Source organism: Pongo pygmaeus, chromosome 4, assembly GCF_028885625.2.
Source record: "Pongo pygmaeus isolate AG05252 chromosome 4, NHGRI_mPonPyg2-v2.0_pri, whole genome shotgun sequence".
Taxonomy (NCBI): Eukaryota; Metazoa; Chordata; class Mammalia; order Primates; family Hominidae; genus Pongo; species Pongo pygmaeus.
Window position 1 is genome coordinate 162,093,300 of NC_072377.2, and position 19,505 is coordinate 162,112,804.

The 19,505-nt window shown below is 40.3% G+C and overlaps 1 protein-coding gene across 2 annotated transcripts in view; it reads left to right on the forward strand.

Annotated features, from left to right (window-relative positions):
• Nucleotides 1–19,505, forward strand: part of CYFIP2 (cytoplasmic FMR1 interacting protein 2) — a 134,444-nt gene that overhangs the window by 7,588 nt on the left and 107,351 nt on the right. For both annotated transcript variants that reach the window (XM_054489079.2, XM_054489080.2), the window contains exons 2-3: nt 11,719–11,858; nt 13,382–13,471. In XM_054489079.2, coding sequence (XP_054345054.1) covers nt 11,742–11,858; nt 13,382–13,471 — 207 coding nt within the window. In that variant the 5' untranslated portion in view covers nt 11,719–11,741. The remainder of the gene's footprint in view (nt 1–11,718; nt 11,859–13,381; nt 13,472–19,505) is intronic.

The following is a 19,505-nucleotide window of genomic DNA, read 5'->3' on the forward strand; positions in this document are numbered from 1 at the left end:
GTCCCCAAACTCCCCAAGCTCCTACTCCACCCCCAGCTCTCTTTGTACCCCTTCTGCTTATGTTACACTCAAAGTTTCCCAAAAAGTAGTTATAAAAATACTAACTTTTGGTTACAGCTTTATTGAAATATAGTTTGCATACTGTACAATTAACTCATTTAAAAAATACAGTTCAAGGCAGGCACGGTGGCTCATGTCTGTAACCCCAGCACTTTGGGAGGTCAGGGTGGGTGGATCACCTGAGATCAGGAGTTCAAGACCAGCCTGGCCAACATGGCAAAACCCTGTCTTTACTGAAAATACAAAAATTAGCCAGGCATGGTGGCAGGTGCCTGTAATTCCAGCTACTCGGGAGGCTGAGGCAGGAGAATCGTTTGAACCCGGCAGGTGGAGGTTGCAGTGAGTGAGGTCATGCCATTGCACTCCAGCCTGGGGAACAAGAGTGAAACTCTGTGTAAAAAAAAAAAAAAAAAAAAAACAGTTCAGTGGTTTTTAATATATTCACAGAGTTGTACAACCCATAATCATAGTCAGTTTTAGAGCATTTTAGCACCCCAAAAAGAAACCTCATGGCCTTTAGCAGCACCACCTATTTCCCCCAACCCCACCCCTTGGCAACCATAGATTTGCCTATTCTGGGCATGTTTAATAAATGGAACAATACAATACAGGGTCTTTAATGATTTGCTTCTTTCGCTTAGCATAATATTGTCAAAGTTTATTCATGTTGTATCAATATCAGTACTTAATTACTTTTTATGGCTGAAAAATACTCCATGTGGCTATACAATTTTTTATTTATCAGTTGATGCATATGTTAGTTCTGCTTTTTAGCTATTACAGATAATGATGCCATGAACGTCCATGTACAAGTTTTTGTGTGGACATGTATTTTCATTTCTCTTGGGTTTATGCCTAGGAGTAGAATTGCTGGGTCAAATGGTAACTGTGTGTTTAAAAATTTGAGGAAATACCAATCGATTTTCCAAAGTTGCGGCACCATCTTACATTCCCATTAGCAACGGTATTCCCAGTTTCTCCACATCCTTGCCAACACTTGTTATTGTCTGTCCTTTTCATTATAGCCATCCTAGTGGGTGTGAAGTGGTATCGATTTGCATTTCCCTAATAACTAAGGATATTAATCTTTCTATGTGCTTATTGGCTATGTGTATATCTTTGGAGAAAAATCTGTTCCTTGACTATTTTTAAAATCAGGTTCTCTTTATTAATGAGTTTTAAGAATTCATTTTTAAAATTTATTTTTATTTAAAAAAAATTTTTTGTAGGAACAGGGTATCACTCTGTTGCCCAGGCTGGTCTTGAACTCCTGGCTTAAGCGATTCTCCCATCAACCTCCCAGAGTACTAGGATTACAGGCATGAGCCGCTGTGCCCAGCCAAGAATTATTTACATATTTTATATACTTAGCAAATACATGATTTGCAAATATTTTCTTCTATTCTGTGGACTTACTTTCTTGATGGTGTCCTTTGAAGAACAAGTTTTTTTATTTTGATGTTTAGTTTATTTTTTATTTTGTTGCTTGTGTTTTTGTTGTTATTACATAATTCAAGGTCACAAAGATGTACTCTTATGAGTTTTATAGTTTTAGCTCTTACGTAGATCTTTGATCCATTTTGAGTTAATTTATTATATATTACATTATTTATACCTCACACCATAAAACAAATTTTGCATGTGGTTATCCAGTTGTCCCAGAATCATTTGTTGAAAAGAATATTTTTTCTACATCTCTTGTCAATTGACCGTAAATGTGAGGATTTATTTCTGGATTCTCAGTTCAATTCCATTAATTTATCATTGTTCATTGTCTATCTTCATGGTAACACCACACAATTTTGATTACTGTAGCTTTGAGTATGTTTTGAAATCAGGAAGTGTTTGAGTTTTCCATTTTTGTTCAGTTCCTCCCACCCCCAAGATTGTCTTGGTTATCCTGAGTCCCTTGGATTTCCATATGAATTTTAGGATCAGCTTGTCAATTTCTGCAAAGAAGCCAGATGAGATTTTGATAGAGATTATGTTGAATCTGTAGGTTAGTTTGGGTAGTATTGCCATGTTAACAATATTAAGCCTTCCAGCCTATGGGCATGGGATATCTTTTTATTTATTTAGGTCTTCTTTAATTTTTTTCAGCGAGGTTTCATTGCTTTCAGAGTGTATGTTTTGCACTTATTTTGTTAAGTTTATTTCTAAGTATTGTATTATTTTTGATGCTACTATAAATAGAATTGTTTTCTCCATTTTATTTTCATATTGTGCATTGCTGGTATATAGAGATACTACTGATTTTTGTATGCTGATATTGTATCCTACAAACTTGCTGAACTTGTTTATGACTTTTAATAGTTTTTAGTGGATTTTTCTCGGATTTTCTATATACAAAACTATGTTATCTGCAAATAGGAATAGTTTTACTTTTTCCTTTCTAATCTAGATGTCTTTTATTTAATTTTCTTGTGTAATTACCTTGGCTAGAACTGCCAGTACAATGTTGAATAGAAATGCTAAGAGCAGACTTATTTGTCTTGTTCTTGATCTTAGTGAGAAAGCATTAAGTCTGATATTAGCTAAGAGTTTTTGTGGCCACTTATTGTCAAGTTGAGGATATTCTCTAATCCTAGTGTTTTGAGTGTTTTTATCATGAAGGCGTTGAGATTTTGTCAAATGCTTTTTCTGTGTGTATTGAGATGATATGGTTTCTGACCTTTATTGGTATAGCTTATTACATTAATTGATATTCTGATGTTAATGTTAATCCAATCTTAACATTCCTGGGATAAATCTCACTTGTTCATGGTGCATAATCTTTTTTATATGTTTCTGGATTCAGTTTTTTTGAGGCAATTACTTTTATCGAGCACTTTCTACCAGCCAAGCCATTTACATGAACTAACTCATTTAGTTTTCAAAGCCTATGAGATAGGAACTATCATTATCCCTTATACCAAAATCAGGAGAGTGAGGCTCAGAAAGGTTATGTCTCCTACTCAAGGTCACACAACTAGGTATTGGCAGAGGTAAGATTCTAACTCAAGCTATCCAGTTCACCTCCACACTAAAATGCCTCTCATATGGATATCAGTGGTGGACATGGGATGATTTTCAGATAATACCCAGACCTGTGTTTATGTTCATTACTATGTTTTTTATGGCTCCTCTGTTTATGGCATATAATATTAGTTTTCTCTCTGTGATTGTGATATAAAGCTTCCTTCTAAAATAAAAAGTGGCAAAAAAGAGAATCTCTAGAAAAAAATATTAAGTAAGAATTATCCTGGCAGTTTATGGATATGAGTATGTATTCTATGCTGATTTAAATTATCTGTATGGTTTTTTTTCTTTCTTTCTTTCTTTTTTTTTTTTTTTTTTTTGAGACAGAGTCTCGCTCTGTCACCCAGGCTGGAGTGCAGTGGCTCGATCTCAGCTCACTGCAATCTCCACCTCCTGGGTTCAAGCAATTCTTCTGCCTCAGCCTCCTGAGTAGCTGGGACTACAGGTGCGCACCACTATGCCCAGCTAATTTTTGTATTTTTATTAGAGATGAGGTTTCACTGTGTTGGCCAGGCTGGTCTCGAACTCCTGACCTCAGGAGATCCGCCCATCTTGACCTCCCAAAGTGCTGGGGTTACAGGCGTGAGCCACCGAGTCTGGCCTTATCTGTGTAGCCACCAAGTCCAGCCTTATCTGTGTAGCCACTGGGTCTGGCCTTATCTGTGTTATTAATAGTGAAGGAGAAGGAATGGAAAAACTAGAAGTAAGGACATGGCCAACTTCAGGTCGTCTCCTCTCTCCTACGTTGTCAGGAGATTGAGGTGTGTTCATGAATTCTTTCATTCAGTACTTCCCCAATGCCTAATCTGTTTGCGGCACTCTGCTAAGGTCTCTGCATTTTCAGTGATAGGTGAGAAAATGGTCCCTGACCTTGAGGAGCTTTCACATGCATGGTTCTACTCCAGAGAGGGCATGTTATGTTTTATTTCATGGGCAAACTCAGATTGATTGCTGGTGGCTTCCTGGAGCTCAGTATTTCATGAGGATTCTGAAGCTGTCTGTGGACTTAGTGGAAAATAGAGTCATTACCAATTAGCAATGTCTGCCCTGACATGGGAGGAAGAAGTAGCAGTATTTGGGTTTTATTCTGGGGCCAAGAAAACATCATAGAGTGCATTTACACAAACCTGGATGGCATAGCCTACTACACACCTAGGCTATATGGTATATAGCCTATTGCTCCTGGGCTACAAACCTGTATGGCACGTTCTTGTACTGAATACTGTAGGCAATTGCAACACAGTGGGAAGTATTTGTGTATCTAAACATAGAAAAGGTACAGTAAAAATATTATATTATAATCTTATGGGAACACCATTGTATATATGATCCACTGTTGACTGAAACATCATTATGAGGCAAATGACTGTAAATTTTTTTTAATAGGAACAATCTAAATCTCCCTTTTATTTATTTTTATATTTATATATATAATATTTTCTTTGTACTAATATATGTATACATATGTGTATATATATGTATATGTGTGTGCAGTATGTTTGTGTGTGTGTACGTATACTTATATAGCCTCTGGCTGGAGCGCCATACGGACATGGAAAATATTTCCTGGCCTCTTGATGTTCATGAAACACAAAGGTGACAATTAGCTAATCTTTCTAGCTTGGCAGAGTTGTGTTCTTCTTGAGGAAGGAAAAAGCAGCCAAACTGGGAAAAAAATATGCTTGGCACCTTTCAAAAAGGTACAAAATCAGGTGTGGTCTAGAAGAAAAGGCATAGAATTGGGAGTCAAGATATCCTGTTTCTACCCTACCTCTGCCACTAGCAGACCATGTGACCTTGTATAAAAGTGTTTACTTCTCCATAACACAGTGTCCTCAGAAACACAGCAAAAATTATACCTGCTGAATTGAATTTGCAGGATAGTTGTGATTGAGAAAATCAATGTGAAAGATCTATAGAACTGAGATATTAGTGTAATAATAATAAACCTTCCTTTTTTTGGTAGGAGAATTGTTGCAGTATTTAATTCATCCTCTCTATTGAAAACAGGCCACAGACTAGCGAATGTTAAACAAAAGTATGGGAGGCCATTGTTTAAGACTAAGCTCCTGTACTAGGCCCCTAAAAACCAGAGCAAATCAAAATGGAGTCACTCATGCTAAATGCCACTCTCTACCTGAGTCAGCATAATAAGCAAATCCTCTCTGTCTTAATCCTTACAAAAAAGTAACCTGAAGTAACTTGATGTTAACTTATCATTTATTTTTCAATTGTTGTGTTTCCTTTTTCCCACCTTACAAAACCCACGGTTTTGCTATTGCCCAGTGGGAGCTTTCATTCTATTGTATAGAAAGGAGGTGCTTCAATTCATAAATCACAAATTAAGGACAATTAATTCTATAAATTTATTGTAATTTTGTCTTTTGACACATCTTTGCTGGCTACTGTGTTAAGTATTCTACATGCTGTAGTTATATAATCAAAATAAACATTGAGGACAGGCAGTATTGTAAATTGTCACCCTTACAATGTAAGGAAACTGAGGCTCAGAGAGGTTAAGGAACATGCTATTGTTTATATAGCTCATAAGTGGCAGATGACAGATTCAAACCCAGAACTCAAGCTTACCCACTACACTAGCCTAATATTTCACTTCAGTAAAAAGTCTTAATATTTCATTTCTTTCCAGAAAATCAAACAGATAATGACAATGTAAGTATTTTGCTTATAGAGAAGCAGGGTTTAAGCTGTGAATGTCAGAACCTGCATTTCCAAAGCCATGTTCTCCTGGCAGTCATCCTGCATTTATGGGACCCACCCCGCTCCTGCTTGGGGTATGTCAGTCATGTCTGCCTGAGGGGGCACCTAAAGCCCCCCTTCTCAGAAGCAAATTGCTTGTGTGCCCAGTGTTATTATTACTTTTGGTGAAACCAGGCCACTGACTGAGTTTGTTATGAAGACACTGCATTTAAACCCATCATGAGTGCCCCCCTCACTGAGAAGCTGCAGCTGTGTTTGGTAAATGATGCTCCCAGAACACTGTTAACTTTTAAATATTTTATTAATTTCTTTTTCAAAATGATGAAATGGTCACGTTCGTAGACCGAATATAAAGAATCATTCTCACTTGGAAGATTGCGTAACAGGCAGGACACTTGGGCAGGAAAGAAGTACGTTCTTATTTTCATTTATACCTCTGTTCAAATTTCCAGAATATTTTTCCTTTCTGATTGATTTGGATTTGGCAGTGCCTACCAGCACTTAAGCTAAAAATGTCAGATTTCCTTCTCCCTTAGGCACTGAATGATCCACCAATGCTCATAGAAATCCACTATAGAAGTCGTATTTGCCAGGGGAGAAGAAAGATAGCATTAACATAAACAGACTCCTAATTTATTAGCTTTGTAGGTTGTTCACTTACTTATTGATTCTCTTCAAGGGATGTTCAGGGGTACCATTATGCTACAGAGGAAAACGTAATGGTTATTCTGGTAAATGAGTTTTTTTTTTTTTTTTTTTTTTTTGTGATGAAGTTTTGCCCTTGTTGCCCAGGCTGGAGTGCGATGGCATGATCTTGGCTCACTGCAACCTCCGCCTCCTGGGTTCAAGTGATTTTTCTGCCTCAGCTCCTGAGTGGCTGGGATTATAGGCACCCACCACCACACCTGGCTAATTTTTGGGTGTGTGTGTGTGTTTAGTAGAAATGGGATTTCTACTAAAGAAAAATTGACCAGACTGGTCAGGCTTGTCTCAAACTGTTGGCCAGGCTGGTCTCGAACTCCTGACCTCAGGTGATCCACCCGTCTCAGCCTCCCAAAGTGGTGGAATTACAGGCGTGAGCCACCACACCCGTCTGTAAATGAGTATTTTTTAAGTTTGAGTAGCCCAGAAGAAACCTAGTTACAGGAGAAAAAAAGGGAAGTTGGATAAGAGCTGGGAGCTTATAAACTGATCTAGGGGATTTTATGAAAAATTTGAAACATATATAAAATTGGATGGAAAAATACAGTAATCTCTGTGTATGTGTCACACACAATCTATAGTTATTAACTCACTGCTGAATTTGTTTCATTTCTATTCACTCTTCCCCCATCTAGTATTATTTAGAAGCAAACCCCTGTGTCCTTTTATCTACATTTTCGTAGATCTTTCTGGAAGATAAAGGCTCTTTTAAAACATAAACTTGATATTATCAAACCTAAATAAAATAATATATTTCCTTCATATTATCAAATATCCAGTCAGTACTAATTTTCTAATTTTCTCATAAAGTTATAATTTTATTTGTATGGTGGTTTGTTTGAAATAGGATCCAAATAAGGTCCACACATGTTAGTGTGTTCAGTCTCTTCAAAATCTATAGATTTTCCTCCCATCTCTCTTTCCTGTCTTTGTAATTTATTTGTTAGAGGTCCTGAGTCATTTGTCCAGCAGAATTTGTCATAGATTGTATTTTGCTGATTACATCACTGAGGTATAGCATGTTTTTCTGCCCTCTTATATTTCCTGTGAGTTGGCATCAGAGGCTTAATTAGATTCAGGTGTTTTGTTTTGGATCCAGCATTCTTGGTGCATTTTTCCATCATTAAGCACATAATATCTGATAGTCTTTCATTTAGGGATGTTAGCAGTTGATGATGATCAGTGCCTAGATCCATTTGTTTGTAGAGGTTGGAAAACAAGGATATTATCATTTTTCTGTTAAAAAGGAAAAAAATACTTTTATGGAAAGAAACATCCATCTCTTCTATAGTTTGGTTATCTAGTGGTATAGTTTATTTAGGAAAGACAGGTTAAATGTTTGCTTTTATTTACCAATTCTCAACATAAAGATTGGTTCACAGGCTCCTCTAACAGTAACAAAGTAATAAAAACCAAGCTTTTATTAGATGTCTTTGTGATCCATCAGGACTCTTCCAGCACATCACTCAATTTTAAAATCACTTGGAATAATAGTCCCTTTCTATGGAGTTACTCCAACAGTACAACATATATACATATATACATTCATTTGTTTCATTTTACTTTTCGATTTGGGGGCCACTTTTTATAAATTTAAGTTTTATTATATAAGTATGTAAAATGTTTTGATGTTTTCAAAGTCAAATCTACAAAATAAGGCATATTCAAAGGATTCTAACCCCTATCTCTTAACTGTTTTCCCTTCTTTTCCTGTTCTCCATAGGTACTAATTTTTAAAGTATATGGCTTGCCTTTCCATTGTTTGTTTTTTAGGTAGAAGATGTGTGTGTAGACATCTGCAGTCCCCTCTCCTGGGTAAATGAGCGCATGCTCTCCATACCATGTCCTGGAGATCACCTGTAGTTGCATGTAGGAGAGGGTCCTCACTCCATTTTCCTGCTGCTTCGTATTTCCCTGTACAGTGGCACCATAGTTTATCCAGACAGTCCTCTGTTAATGGATGTGTTAGGCCGTTCTTGCACTGCTATAAAGAAATATCTGAGACTGGGTAATTTATAAAGAAAAGAGGTTTAATTGACGTCACGGTTCCACAGGCTGTACAGGAAGCATGGTGCCAGCATCTGCTCAGCTTCTGGGGAGGCTGCAGAAAGCTTTCAATCATGGCAGAAGGCAGAGGGGTAACAGTTATACCATATGGTGAAAGCAGGAGCAAGAGAGTGGGCAGTGTGGGGGAGGGAGGTGCCACACTCTTTTAAAATGACCAGATCTCCTGTGAACTCAGAACTCACTCATCACCAAGGGGATGGCCCAAGCCGTTCATGAGGGACCTGCCCCCGTGATCCAAACACCTCCCACCAGGCCCCACCTCCAACATTGGGGATTAGAATTCAACATGAGATTTGGCTGAGGGCAAGTATCCTAACTATATCAATGGATGTTTGCTGTTTTCAGTTTCTGCTGTCAAAAGTAGTCCTGCTGTGAATGGCCTTGTGCATATATCTTTGTGTATTTTTGTTAATGCATCTTTGGGACAGATTCCTGGAAGTGGGCTTGCTGGTCAAAGGGTAAAATGCTTATGGAAGTTTGTTAGATATTGCCAGATTTCCTCCCACGGGAGTTGTGTCATTTTTGCCACCCCTACCAACAATGTTTGGGAGATCCTGTTTCTCCATAGTCTTGCCAACAGCATGTGTAGTCAAACTTTTGGATTTGAGTCAATCTAATCAGTGAGAAATGGTGTATCCGCTTATAAGTTTCATCTGGATTTTCCTTATTGAAAATGAGATAGGACACCTTTCAAATGCAGTCTTCCTGGTCCCCTGGTTGGAACCCAGGCATTTTGTTATTAAGAAGCTGTGCACATGATTTTTTGGCACAAGCAGGGCCAAGAACCATTAATGCAGAGTGTTTGAAAACACCTAGTGTAGAGGTTGGTATGAAATAAACCTCCACTTATCAAGTGTAATCTCAAAATGCGAGCTTGAGCCCTTGAAAGGAAGTATGTAGTAATGAAGCTGACTTCAGACGATGGAGCTGGACAAACCTGGGTCAGCCCTCCCTCTACCACTTGCCAGCACTTGATCCTATGAAATTAAATGCCGAGGTTCTGTTTGTTCATCTATAGACTGGGAATAATCATAGTACCTACCTTTATAGGGCGGATGCAAGATTGAAATAGTCAAGTACTTAGCATAGTGTCTGACACAGAGTAAGGGCTAAAGAAATGTTTCACTATTATTATAATTGGAATTAATGAAGAGAATTACTAGGGCTTTGGAGGTTGAAGATCATTATGCCCAGTAAAATCATTACTCCCTCCTGTAAAATGGACTTAGTAGTAGTGTAAGAAGGAAGACAGTCTTTTTTTTTTTTTTCTTTTCTTTCAATGGATCAGTGAAGTGGTTTTGCTGTAGAACTGAATGCCACACTTAGAATTGTGGGGGAGAGAAGAGGAAGAAGCTTAGGTGTGGAGAGGACCTGAAACCACCCTAGGAGACCAGCCTTCTGCAGAGGGCAGATGGGGAAGTTACCTCTGGGCTCAGTGAGCCCTCACTGGATGCAGCATTTGCTGTTGCCGTGGTACTTGATGGGAAGGTGTGTTTGAGAACTCGGTGAAATGTGAATCTAGTTAGCGGCACAGCAGCCAGTGAAGGCTCAGCCCCAATCTGCCCTCCCAACCTTGGGCCTAAGGCAGGTATTAGTCTCAGGGCAGCATGACCTTGGGTATATTCTGTAGTTGTTTTAGTCCTTTGCAGACCCTGGACCAAATTCTTCTGTCGATGGTCCTTTTACCCCCTAATGTTAGACGCTGTATTTCCTAACAAGCAAGGCAAACTCGCTGACATTCACAGGAGAAATCCCAGCCCCGGAATCTCACAACTCCCTGGGATCGAAGGTGGTCAGGAAGGGGTTCTCAGACAAGCACAGTGGCCCTTCTCTTTGTGTCCCTTCTCCTTATGTCCCTCTTAATCATGTGTGTTTAGGGTTGGCTTTATTATTATTAATAATATTTTTCTAAAACTCAGCTTTTAGTGTTTTTGTTCACCTCTACTGTGATGTTTTATTTTGCTTTGTTTTTTGCTTTATGTCTGCCTTTGTAACTCTCAGTCCCTCTGTTCTCATTTCTGTGGGCTGATTTTTGTTCTCTTAAGGTTTTTGAGTGTAACATTAACTTCATTTAGTTCCACTTTTCTTTCAGCTAAATGTGTTGAAGGCATTTATTAGTGCTTTCCATCTTTCATTTCTAAATATCTTATCATTTCTATTTGAATTCCTCTTTAGTTATGAATGACCTTGAAGTGTGTCTTATAAATTTTCAAAGGTATGGGATTTTATTGCTACAGTTTGCATTATTGATTTCTAATTTCATTTTGCATTATATTTAATAATCAGTGAGTGTGACTTGTAGGCCATCATTTTTTAAGAAACTTGTGGGAACCTGATTTATAGCCTAAATCATGATTAGTTTTTAAGCAGTGTTTCACGTATGTTTGGGGGGAAAAATGAGTATTCTGTTTGCTGGGTGCTGAGTTCTTAAAATAGGAATTAGCTCGAGTTGGGTAACTGTGCTGTTCAGATTCTCTTCAGCTTCTAATCCTGCCAAACATACTATCAAAGCAGCTGTGCTGTGCCAGGGCTGATTTGTTTGATGTGGCTCACAAAACATACCCAGGTCAAGGAAGACAGTGGCTCCTCCATCTTTGCAAAGAAGGTTGATTTGCAGGAATTGAGTTATTTTAATCCCAGTTTAATTAGCCTGAAAACCTGGGCTCTGGTTTTCAGTTGATTATCTTGGCTGTCACGATCATGGATAATTGTATTGCATGGTAATTTAAGAGTGGAACTCATAAATATCCTTATGAAGAACAAAAGGTGGAGAAACTAACCATGAGCTGTGTCCTCACATCCACTTGAGGTCCCTCACTCGTGGTCACGTGGCTGTGTGGGCATCACATAACTTCTCTGAGCCTTGATTTTTCATCAGTTATATGGATAGGGTACCATCTTCCATGTTGATCACAGAGGGTGGTGGTGAGGGTCAACCAAGTGCACACAAAATACTTTGTTAGCCATAAAGAGATCCTGAGATATAAAAGATACACGTTGAGAGCACCTTGGGAAGAAGTGGTGAGTGGAAGTGGCCTCAATGCATTTTAACTCTCTTTATTCTCCCAAAGGATGCTGGACATGGTGCAGTTAAGAGGAATTTTAGAGGCCCCTGAAATTCTCCACTGACCTTGTCTTCCTTCCCCTCAGTGCAGAATACAGAAACTGCAGCCATGACCACGCACGTCACCCTGGAAGATGCCCTGTCCAACGTGGACCTGCTTGAAGAGCTTCCCCTCCCCGACCAGCAGCCATGCATCGAGCCTCCACCTTCCTCCATCATGTACCAGGTAATGGAAATGGCAGATAGCACCAGGGGGCCCAGGAATTCTGGGGATCCCCTAAGAAAGTTTGCCCTAAGGCAGAGGGAAGGGGAGGTCTGCATCTAGAAGGTGAAATGTTGTGAGCTGATGGAGTCCCTTGTGCACTGGTAGAGCCGAGTATAAGGAACAGATTAGCTACTAAATGTGCCGCAGGACTGTTTCCCTTCCTCCCCCAGGGAAGTCTTGTTGATCTGCTTTGACCCCAAATACCTTCCGGGCTATTCTTGCTGCTGTACCAACCAAGGTTTTGGCAGCTCTGGCCTCATGAATTAAATATTGCAATTTAGAAACCCCAGAGCCTGCCTGGGTAATTACTTTTCCTTCATGCATGTGAGGAGGGCACTACAACACCCCATAGCAGCTCATGGCTCAGGGAAGCTGGTTGCAGTTGTTTGCTTTTGCCTAAGAGAGCAGAGCTTGCGATAAACCACCATCAGATTGTTCCAAACTATGACCTATCAGGGCCGGGAGTCAGTATAGCCCCTTGTCTGGGTGTGCCAGACCAGATGCCATGTTAAGAAAGGATATGCTAATTTGAAAGTCTTAGCTGTGTTTGACCTTTTGATAGTTCTCAGACTGCTACAGGAGACTAAATATAAATACATAATAAATTCTTAAATTTCATTCAGTGGATGTATGAAGCATATGCTTGAAGGTTCAGCCCATAAACTTCATTGATTCACATCTTTTGACCTAGATTAAAATTTTAATTATATAAATATCTTTTTTATTATAAGCAATACAGAAAAGTATACAAAAAAGTATACAAAAACATAAATTTTTTCTATAACTAGGAGTATATATACCTTTTTTACCTAATATACATATATATGTGTGTGTGTGTATAGATACATACATATATATATATATATTTTTTTTACCAAAAGAGAACCATACTATATTTATTGCTTTATGAGTTGGCTTTTTAACTTCAAATTTATTATGGATATTTTTCCATGACAATACCACAATACTACCACATGAGGCTTAGCCACCTCATGGTACTTAAAAGTCCATTTATGGATATGCTATTTTATGTATATATATATATTTAGCCTTTCACTGTTGATGGATATTTGGGTTGTTTACAGTTTGTTTTAATCACAAAAAACTGCCACAGTAATTATTCTTGTGCTTATATATCCACACCCTTGGGTGAGTATTTCTGGAAGTGCCGAATCAAAGCAATGCACATCTTAACTTTTAGCAGCTATTTGGGCTTCTGGAGTTTAAGCATCTGCTTCTGAAGCTCAGCTGAGTGAACCTGATTACTGATGGGAAGCAGACGGCGGGCCCTGTCATCGCCAGCTCCTGCCCAGTGTGATTGAGAGTGGGACCTTGTGGGGAAGGGGTGAGATGAAAGGTGACACAGCAGGAGGTTTCCACAGAGAGCTTGCGTTGTTTGTTGGCAGCAGTTTGCCCTCTGGACACCCAGCCAACTTGGAACTGTTTTCTAACAACCAAAATGTGCCTGTCCTCTAATTCCACAGGCTAACTTTGACACAAACTTTGAGGACAGGAATGCATTTGTCACGGGCATTGCAAGGTACATTGAGCAGGCTACGGTCCACTCCAGCATGGTAAGTCTCTGTGACCCACGTGTGCAGACATGCTCCCTGCTGGGCTGGCAGGGGCCGCGGGCAGCTTCTCACGCCAGAGGCATGTGCTCAGCTACTCTAAGAACCCCCTGCCTCAGTCAGAATCATCTGCTTAAGCCCACTCTTACATTCTGCCCCATCCCCTCTTGGTGCCTAGAAACATACAGTTCCCCTTTATCATCCAGCTTTGCGAATCCTACTCGACTGTTAGGGCCCAACTTAGTCTCCACTACTCACTTCCCTGAGCTCCTATAGCTTTTTGGGTTAACATGTGATTGGATCTTGCCTTGTTTATAGGTTAACGAATGTGTGGAATTTTGTCTCTTGAGCAGAGCAAAAGGTTCCTTGAAAAAGGGACATTGGCTTTGGTTTTGGAATAACAGTTACTCAAAAAAGCTGATGGCCTAAATCATTTGCATATAGGGCCAGTTATTATTTTCTCTCTTAGAGTCTGATTCATCTGTGGTGGGCTCCTCCCCTTCTCTGTTGGGCTTCCATTGATTTTATTCTCATGCAGCACTGCAATTTAAAGAATTCCAAATTCCGTGTTCATAGACCCTGCCTGTGGTTCCATAAACCCTGCCTGTGGCTCCATAGACCTTTGACACTATATGTCTTAGCTCATTTTGTGATGCTATAACAAGGAAACTGCAGACTGGGTAATTTATAATAAACAGAAGTTTAGGCGGAGTATGGTAGCTCATGCCCATAACCCCAGCACTTTGGGAGGCTGAGGTAGGAGGATCCCTTGAGCCCAGGAGTTCGAGACCAGCCTGGGCAACATGGCAAGACCCTGTCTCTACAAAAAATTTAAAAATTAGCTGGGTGAGGTGGCACACACCTATAGTCGCAGCTACATGGGAGGCTCAGGTGGGAGGATTGCTTGAGCCCAGGAAGTTGAGGCTGCAGTGAGCCATGATCGTACCACTGCACTCCAGCCTGGGAAACAGAGCAAGACTCTATCTCAAAAAAACAGGAGTAGTGGCTTATTGGCTCATGATTATGGAGGCTGGAAAGTCCAAGATTGAGGGGGCAGTATCTGGTGAGAGCCTTCTTACTGTATCATATCATGGCAGAAGGCATGACATGGGTGGCAGAGAGAGGGAAAGGGTCCAAACTCATCCTTTATGAGGAACCCACCCCCATAATAACAGCATTAATTCTTTCATGGGGGTAGAGCCCTCATGACCTGATCACCTCTTAAAGGTCCCACCTCTCAACACTGTTGCACTGGAGATTTAAGTTTCTAACACATGAACTTTGGGGAACACACTCCAACCATAGCACTGTATCGGTTGTCTCCCGTAACCTCATGTTGACAAACCCTGCTCATTCATTCAATAAGTATTGTGTGGCTGGTGCCCACAGAGGACTGTGTAAATGCTGGAAAGGTATGCAAGGACAGATAGGGGCCAGTCCTGATCCTCAGTGAGTCAAGTGGGAAATTGACAAGGTTACCGTTTATCGAATGCTTTTTCTATACAGATATTTTAGGTGCATTGTCTCATTTGCTCCTCACATCAACCCTGTGAGGTAGGTTCTATTATCATATTCATTTTGCCGATGGGGAAAACTAGAGCCCAGAAAAATTACATAACTTACTCAGGGTCCTGCAGCTGACAAGTGACAGCTCTAGATCAAGGTCTGCCTGACTACAAAACCTTTGCTCCAGACTATGCCTTGCAGACAAACAAAAATACACGAAGTTAAGGGTAAATGTCATGGTAAAAGTTCAAAGTTCTGTGTTTTTGAAGGAACCTTGAGAGAGTCAGAGAAAACTTGATGTAGGAAGTGGCTTTTGTGTGAGGCCTTGTAGGAGGATAATGATACCTTGTAGATACAGTATACTTTAAAATATATGTAAGGCATTTTCATATTATATTATTGGGGCTTTATAACAGCCCTGTGACTTGCAAAGGGATCATTATATCCATTTTAGGGATGAGAAAACTGAGGCCTAGAAAAGTTAATAAGCAGGTTGCTCATGATCCCACAACCAGTAAATCACAGGACTGGACCTGAAATCCAGGACTGACTCTCAGTCCTGATCTCTTTCTCCTGTTCCGTGCTGTCTCACACAGTTAGAATTTTACCAGTCAGAGATGAGATGGGGAGAGCGCACCATGTGGAAGAGCCGGTGTGAGCAAAGGCACAGGGCAAAGATTTTCAAGGAGTGACTGGTTTGGACTGTAAAGTACATATAGGGATATTGTTTACAGATTCCCTACAAATAAAGGGTCGGGGCATAGAGGGTGTAGTCGTTTGCTTGGATACCATAACAAAATGCCACAGACTAGATGGTTTAAGCAGCAAAAATGTATTTCCACCCCGTTCTGGAGGTTAGAAGTCCAAGATCAAGGTGTCCGTAGGTTCGGTTTTTCCTCAGACTTTTTTCCTTGGCTCCCAGATGGCTGCTTCTCTCTGCATGCTCGCATGGTCTCTTCTCTGTGTGAACACATCTCTGGCACCTTCTTTCTGTGTGTCCAAATTTCCTCTTTTTATAAGGACACCAGTCAGATGAGATCAGGGCCCTCTCTAATGGCCTCATTTTAACTTAATTACCTCTTTAAAGGCCCTGTCTCCAAATACAGTCACATTCTGAGGTCCTGTGGGGTTAGGGATTCAATATATAAATTTGGGGGGCACACAATTCAGCCCATAACAGAAGGCTTTAGTTTATTTAATAAAAAATTAAAAGCAATGGAAAAATCTTCATCCTTAGAAGAAATGTGAACAGGACGCTGCTTGCGGGACAGATTCCATGTGTTAGTCGTATGTAGAACGAGTTGCAAGTAGGAATGAGGCAAATAAATTAGTCAAGATAATTAAAGTTATCTACACTATAGGCATTCAAGGCCAAATTAGGGTGATGGCACTGGGGTACAGCTAAGAGGATATGGATGTGAGGGACACTGGCTTAGCAGTCAGCTGGGACTGCACTGACTGAGTTCCCAGGAAGACCAGGTCAAGACACCAACAGAGCAGTTGGAAGGAGGGGTTAGGTTGGAGAGTGATAGTGTTCATTTTCTGTTGCTGCCCTAACAGAGTGTCACAAACTTAGTGGCTTAGAAAAACACTGATTTATTTGCTTATAATTCTGTAGGTCAGAAGTCCGACATGGGTCTTACTGAGTTAAAATCAGGGTGCCAGCAGGGCCGCATTCCTTCTGCAGGCTCCAGGAGAAAGTCTGTTCCCTTGCCTTTTCCAGCTTCTAGAGGTGTCTACATTCCTTAACTCGTGGCCCCCAGCCAGCAGTGACATCACTCTGATCTCTGCCTGCATCTTCAAATCTCCTTCTCTGACTCTCCTGCCTCCCTCTTTTGCTTATGAATACCTTGTGTTTACACTGGGTTCCCCAGGATAATCCAGAATCACCACCACCACCCGCCTACCCCCATTGCAAGGCTCTTAACTTGGTCATATCTGCAAATTGCCTCCTTCCATGTGAAGGAACATTCACAGGCACCAGGGATTAGGATGCAGACATCTTTGGGGGACCATAATTCTGCCTACACAGGGAGAGTGTTGATGTGGCTTAGGCATGAGTCATGAGTGGCATGCAATGCTGACATTCCTGGATAACACCAAAATCTCCCTTCAGTCAACAGTGACTTCCTCATGCCTTCCCCAGTCTTTCTAGGGTAGCTTATCAGCAGCAATGTAGGCATATGAGATGCTCATCTTCTTGTATGTCTCCTGTCCCCACTTGGGCAAGGTAAATCTCTCAAAGGGCAGGAGAAAAGAGGAGGAGGGGAAGTGCGTAAACCACATAATTGACGAACTATATGGAAGAGTTGAGGGTTCTTTGCTGGGGTGAGATGGGGGCTGAGTGATCACTGGATCTGTCACTACATAAAATTTGAGCTAGACTCACATTGGGTTTAAGTCATGGACTTTCAGAATATTAGAAATGTAAAGGACCTTAGAGATCCTTAGTCCTGAAGCTGTCAATGTGGGATGCACAAGAGAATCAACCTGGGGATTGTTTAAAAACACCAGTGCCCCACACCATCCCCAGGGATAAATATTTAGTTAATCTGGGGCATGGCTTAGGCATCAAAGTTCCCCAGGTGACTCTAATATACAGCCAGGGTTGAACACGAATGATTCAGGCCAACTCTTTACCTCCAAGTAAGGAAACTAAGACATTACAAGTTAAAAGATGGGCCCAAGAAGAGTGAGGACCAGAACTCGAGTTTCCCAAGACCCCACCCAGGGCTCTTTCCACCACACCATCCTAACCTCTACATTCCAGCATAATTACATGACAGATCTGGCTGATGGCCAAACTGTCCGTAGGGCAGAGTTCACATTCTTCTTGTTCACTGCAGCACAAAGCACAGAGCCTGGGACCCATGAGTGCCCAGTTAAACATTCACTGAATGCATGAGTTGGAATTAACACCCATCGGCAGGCAGGTTGGTGCTAAAAGTAGACACGTATTCCTTACATGACTCTAACTTCCCCTTTTTGACATGTGTTCTGAGGCAGATGACTGCGGGACCCACGGGCTTGATTGGTTCTCCCTGGTCTCAAGGACAACATGTTACTCATTTTTAAAGTTCTCTAAATTAATCATTGAAAGTGTGACTTGTCAATGACATTTGCTGTTGAAAACAGAACTGTCATAAGTAAATTGATCTGCTGTTGTACTAATAAGATATTATGAAATGGTGATATGTGGATTTAAAAATAAAGTTCATTTTTTAATATAGATATAAACATTTATAAAAAGAGATGGCCTAGTAAAATTCTTTCTTTGTTGATTTTTTTTCAAGGTGTATTTCCATTTAAAGTGTACAATTCAGTAGTTTTTAGCATATTCACAATGTTATACAGCCACGGCTACTACCTAATTTTCATCACCCCTAAAAGATACCCTGGACCTGTTAGCAGTCAATCCCAATTCCTCTCACCCCGCCACCTCCTGGCAGTCACTAATATACTTTCTGTTTCTATGGATTTGCCTATTTTCATCTAAATAAATAATCCAATATGGACCTTTTGTGTCTGGCTTCTTTTGCTTAGCATAATGTTTTCTTTCTTTTTCTTTTTTCTTTTTTTCTTTTTATTTTTATATTTTTGAGACGAGTTTTGCTCTTATTGCCCAGGCTGGAGTGCAATGGCACGATCTTGGCTCACTGCAACCTCCACCTCCAGGATTCAAGCGATTCTTCTGCCTCAGCCTCCCGAGTAGCTGGGATTATAGGCATGCGCCACCACGCCCGGCTAGCTTTGTATTTTTAGTAGAAACAGGGTTTCTCCATGTTCGTCAGGCTGGCCTCGAACTCCTGACCAAAGGTGATCCACTTGCCTCGGCCTCCCGAAGCGCTGGGATTACAGACGTGAGCCACTGCGCCTGGCCAGCATAATATTTTCAAAGTTAATCCACGTGGTAGCGTGTATCGGTAGTTCATTACTTTGTATTGCCAAATAATTAATTGTATGGATATGCCACATTTTATTTATCCATCCATCCATTGATGGACATTCTGGTTATTGGGCTATTTTGAATAATGCTGCTATGAACATTTGTGTTACATGCAAATCTTGAATCTACACATTTTTCTGTGTGGACATATGTTTTCAGTTCTCTTGGGTATACACATACCCAAGAATTACTGGGTCGAATGTAACTCTGTGGTTAACGTGTTGTGACACTGCCAGCTTATTTTCCTTACTCACTTCACAGATTACCAAGAGTATGTGTATGTGTTCCATTTAATTCTCATAAAATTCTATGAGATTATTATTATTATTATTATTATTATTATTATCATGAGTTAACAGATGACTAAGTGGAGAATTTTAGGATAAGTGATTTACAGTAGACTAAAGGGCTAATAAGTGATGAAGCTGGGATTTGAGCCCAGATATGTATGTATGTATATATGTATGTATGTATGTATGTATGTTTGTTTGTTTGAGATGGAGTCTTGCTCTGTTGCCCAGGCTGGAGTGCAATGGTGCAATCTAAGCTCATTGCAGCCTCTGCCTCCCGAGTTCATGCAAGTCT